General features: G+C 35.8%; 1 protein-coding gene across 1 annotated transcript; it reads left to right on the forward strand.

Annotated features, from left to right (window-relative positions):
* LOC120349597 lies at positions 1-1,711 on the forward strand. Its single transcript, XM_039420013.1, has one exon. It carries the CDS (start codon positions 1-3, stop codon positions 1,657-1,659), a length of 1,659 nt encoding a protein of 552 aa, XP_039275947.1. The 3' UTR covers positions 1,660-1,711.
* Positions 1,712-5,707: the final 3,996 nt, after the last annotated feature.

Raw genomic sequence — 5,707 nt, forward strand, 5'->3', positions numbered from 1 at the left:
ATGTTTTCACATTATGCATCACTAATACCAGATTATGCCACTAAGGTGATTCCTCTTGCCCGTACTGCATTTCCCTTGTCTAAAGCAGGGTTACAATCGTTTGAAACTATAAAAACTGAAATAATTGGATCTGTAGTAAGCTGCATTGACCCTGAAGCACAATTCATTGTGGAAACTGATGCATCTGAGAGCACCATTGCTGCTACTTTGACTCAATCAAACCGTCCAGGTGCATTCTTCTCAAGGATACTTTCACCAGCAGAACAAAGACATTCAAGTGTTGAGAAAGAAGCACAAGCTATTGTAGAAGCACTGCGAAAACGGTGTCACTACTTGGTTGGCAAACATTTCAAGCTAATTACTGATCAGAGGTCGGTAGCTTTTATGTTTAATAACAACCATCATGGTAAAGTAAAAAATGAAAAGATAATGAGGTGGAAACTGGAACAGTCTTGTTTTCATTACGATATTGTATATAGACCTGGCAAAGATAATATGGCTGCTGATGTTCTGTCTAGAGTATGTTCTTCAATCCAAAATCAGGAAAATCTATTAGTTGATTTACATGAGTCTCTATGCCACCCAGGCAAAACACGGTTGTACCACTGGGTTCGGAGTAAAAACTTACCCTACTCAATTGATGAAATCAGACGTATAACAAACTCCTGCAAAGTGTGTGCTGCTGTCAAGCCCAAATTCTTCAAACACAAAGGGACTCTGATTAAAGCCACTTCTGCATTTGAACGGCTAAATATCGATTTCAAAGGCCCTCTGCCTTCATCAAGTCGAAATCGTTATTTATTGGTAATAGTAGATGAGTTTTCACGGTTCCCTTTTGCTTTCCCATGTCCAGACATGTCATCATCTACAGTTAAATCAAAACTGAGAACCCTGTTTTCTATGTTTGGGGTTCCTAGTTACATACATTCAAACAGAGGAACATCATTTATGAGTCAAGACTTGAAAAATTACCTAAACTCGCATGGAATTGCAACTAGCAGAACCACTGCTTACAACCCAGCAGGTAATGGACAGGTTGAAAGATATAATGGTATTCTATGGAAAATGATTGAGCTAGCATTAAAATCACTTAATTTAGAAATAAATCAATGGGAGTCAGTTTCAGAAGATGCTCTTAGCTCAACAAGAACATTACTTTGCACAGCCACAAATCAAACTCCTCATGAGCGTATGTTCTTACACCCACGTAGATCTGGAAACAATGGTGTTTCAGCTCCTTCTTGGCTTCTCAATTCCGGCCCTGTCTATTTAAAAAAATTCAATCGAACATCTAAATATGAGCCACTTGTTGAAGAGGTCCAACTTCTACATGGAAATGCTGAGTATGCACATGTAAAGCTACCTGATGGAAGAGAAACCACAGTATCAACACGTCATCTTGCTCCAGTTGGAGAGTACGAGAACAGAGATCACGGAGAACAAACCGATTCTGAAAATGATGAAAATTCTCAATTACCAACTTCCGAACCTGAACTTGAATACTTCCATAATCCTCAAGCAACCCAAAACCAAGAAAACGAAACTAGTAGCCTACTACTGCCGAGAGCTTACAACCTAGACAACAGACTACTGGACAAGAAAATCAAAATACATATCCAAGAAGAAGTTTTAGAAATAGAAGACCTCCTAATTATTTGAATGACTACATTCATTAACTCTTTGGGGGGAAGAATGTAGTATAACAACATATGTTTTGAAATTGTTATTACTGTTACTAAGTCTCCAAACAAACTCATTCCAATTCGAAACCTGTATAGTTCAAGTTATTAAAAACCTTTCTTAAGGTATTAAATACTTATGTCGTGTTTACTCTCATTCCTATTACACTGTCCTAGAAGTAGAATGCAGTATTGGATCTTACTGAAAACTCTACTGACAAAAATACAGCTGTCTCTAGTGGCATAATGCTGTAAGTTCAGTTACACCGTTCTGCTTCTTGACCGGATGTTCGAAATAGTTTCTGTTCTGATTCAAATGGCAGTTGCTGCATTCTGCATCTGAATAATAATAATAATAATAATAATAATAAATTCAAATCGGAAGCATGAAGACATACTTCATGGAGAAGGAGGGTGGCTTGTATGAAGTGGTGAGAAAAGCTGATAAAGGGTACACTCCACTTAATCTTTCTGAGCTGCCTACTGCGGACTTTAAAACCAACAGACAGCATGAGAGTGAGATCCTGGAGCAATGGAAGTCGAAGCAGCTTCATGGAAGACATGCATTTGCCTTATCTCAGCCTGGAGTTGATGAGGAGGCTTCCAATGCATGGCTTTGGCACAGGGACCTGTTTATTGAAACGGAAGGATTCTTGGTGGCAATTCAGGATCAAGTAATCGCAACAAAAAATTATCAAAGGCATATAATGAAGCTGCCTATAAATGATGATTCATGCAGACGTTGTGGCTTGGCATCTGAGACTATTCAGCACATCATGTCTGCATGTCAATCACTGGCAGCTACTGACTATTTAAAGCGCCACAATGCAGTAGCTGGGATCTTGCATCAGGACCTTGCTCTGAAGTACCAAATCATCAATAAGAAGCTGCCCTACTACTTGTACAAGCCATCCCCAGTCGTGGAGAATGAGACACATAAGTTATATTGGGATCGGTCGGTGCTGACAGACAGAACAGTTGCTCATAATAGGCCAGATATCATCCTCATGGATAAGGTAGCCAAGGAAACAACACTAATAGATGTTGGCATACCATGCTGCCACAACTTGGACCAGTATTATAATGAAAAGGTCTCCAAGTACCTTCCCTTGGTTGCTGAGATCAAGGATGTCTGGATGCAAGAAAAGGTCACAATTGTTCCTGTCATTATCTCCACGGTTGGAGTTGTAACTAGGAAAGTGTCAGCAAATCTTTGTCAGATGGGAATATCGAAAAGTGCAAAATATGCCATGGAAAAAGCAGTTGTTCTCAGCACAGCATCCATTGTGAGATCATTTTTGAACATTTCTGTTTAGTAATGCACCAAAGTCTTGCCAAAGGCCGACTTTGACTGCAATAAACACTCACTTGTCATGTGATGAATGAAATGATAATAATAATAATAATAATAATAATAATAATTGTTTCTGACTGTGCTGATCCACCACGTTGTATGTTCAAAAATTTGATTTGTTTTTGTATTTTTCTTTAATTTTGAAAATAGCAATAGGCTATCTACCTCCTTTTTGTGCAAGGAATTACTTTTAGTGCAGAGTCAATTATGAACAGAGCAGAAAAACTTGTAAACCTAGCAAAGGAACGCTACAAAGAGAGAATTGAAAGCAAATGTAAGAAAATTTCTTTTTAATTACTCATTCTTATTTAAATTAGGTTAAGCTTAGGCCTATGTTTCAATTTATAAAATTCAGGATTTGTAATAATTCATATTCATTGAAAATGAGTTTATCGAGAAGTACCTATAATGACAATAATTTTATTATTGTAAAAAGTGAGTTGAATACTCCTCAAGTCCACATAATTATGGTACAATAACAAATTTCTTTTAATAGAGGTTGATCAAAAATTAATAATTATTATTTTAATACTATTTTTATAATGATTTTACATTACTTGAATATGGTATTTGTGTACTTGTACTGTTGTAAAATTGTGATCTCCATTACTGATATAACATCAGGTACAATAATATTTTGTACAGGCCTACTCCACAGGGATTAATGTGTATAGGCTAGGCGAACATTATTATTGCTGGATGTGATTTGTAAACATTTAATAACTTAGATATGAATGAATAAAATTGAATGTCAGGAAAACTTTATTAATTTTGAATAAGAGTAATAGATTGCACAGTAGCCTGATATTTAGTAGCCTGTCCCAAATCAATTCATTGCCTTCAATTAATTCTTTGAGATTATTGTGTTCTCTGTTTTGTTTCAGTTGTAAGCTGTGCTTCAGGCGAAGAGATTGGAGAATGTTTGGATTCAACTTTGAATGATCAATTCCTCAACGGTGTTGCAGAATCTTCTCTACAATCGAAAAGTCTACTAGATTTGGAGCCTGGCGGTTTTATTATTTTGAATACTGTTGAAATGAACACAGAAATCAACAATGATGGAGGAGAAAAGTGTGAAGAGCCAAACTGGAATTCAATTGTTTTGAGTGAAGAAGATGAGGAAGGAATTGAGCCACAACTCAGCCTAAGAAGACGTGATGGAGAAGAAGAAGAAGAATCAATGACTATTTGTGAAGGAAATAATTTATTAGAAAATCGTGGATTGGATCGAACGTGTTTAGATTCTGGTGATGAAGAAAATTTTAATGATGGAGAAGGCTATGAAGAAAATGACCCAGACTGGATTCCAAGTGTATCAAGTGAGGAGGATGAAAATGAAAGAGAGCCACAAACCAGCGAGAGAAGTGAGGGAGAACATCAATTAACAAATATTATCGAGGAAAATGATGTCATAGAAGACAGTATATTGAAAGAAATATGCAAAGGGAGAAAAAGGAAAGCCAAGCCTCTTACATGGAAAAGGAATGTTGCTAAGCAAAAAAGATTGAAAGGAGAAGGTTATCAGTCAGCAGCACATAAATCTGATAAGTTTCAAGATGAGAGATCAATGAAACCTCCATGCTCTGTAACATGCAGGAATCAGTGTACAACTAGAATAAGTGAAGTAGAAAGGGGTAGCCTACATGAGAATTTCTGGACAAATTTTGAATCATGGGATCAACATCGACAATACATAATCTCCTGTCTTGAATTGAATGAGCCAGTTCGTGTTCGAATTAGAAATGGAGAAAGACAAGGCAAGAGAAAAACATCTAGAAAATATTATTGTAAATGATGAGAAGGTGAATGTATGCCAATAGTATATTTCGCACCTAGGGTCGAAAATGAGACTTTTCCGGCTCGAAATCGGTTTTTAAGTCCGAGGCCGTAGGCCAAGGACTAGAAAAGATTGAGAGCCGGAAAAACATTTTTGCCCGTGGTGCGAACGCTATTTTTCGCCACACAGAAAAATATACAATATATATATATATATGAGAATAATTGTTCATTAAGCACTTCCGAAAGCAAAAGTCAAAAGCAAAAGGAAGGTCATAGCTCTAGCAAATCTGAGGTAATCTGAATATCAGGAAATTGTCCAAGTATTTTTATTTTTTTATTCTGATTTGTCTTAATAACCTAAAAGATTATGTTCAATTATGTGGGAGGTTGAGTTTATACTTTTTTATTTTTCCATATGACAATACAATGATATTATTATAAATGTTTTAATTATTGAATAATAAACATAAATAATGGAAAGTTTTTTGATCAGCTGTTTTAGCACACTTGAAATTTGGCCAATCTGAATGTCAACGTCAACAATGCTTGTTGTCATCGACTTGGGAAGTTTAGGTTGGAAGTTCTATCCTACTCTGAAAATCAAATTTAATTTGAATAGTTTATAATATATATCTTATCTGCATTTCATTCATCCAAATAAAATGATAGTATATTATTGCAGAATACTTTATTCAATTCTAGAAGCATGAACTGATTCCGTTCCATAAATTATTTGTAAAAACGTTCAGCACCATGGATATTTCCCAAGTAGTTCCAAAATTATTCACCATGTTTCGTGATAAACGAAGTACTATGATGTTTGAGGTTAGATTTTATTATACTCTGAAAATTGAATTTGAATAGTTTATAATATCTTATTTGTATTTCATTCATC

Source organism: Nilaparvata lugens, chromosome 2 (genome assembly GCF_014356525.2).
Source record: "Nilaparvata lugens isolate BPH chromosome 2, ASM1435652v1, whole genome shotgun sequence".
Classification (NCBI taxonomy): Eukaryota; Metazoa; Arthropoda; class Insecta; order Hemiptera; family Delphacidae; genus Nilaparvata; species Nilaparvata lugens.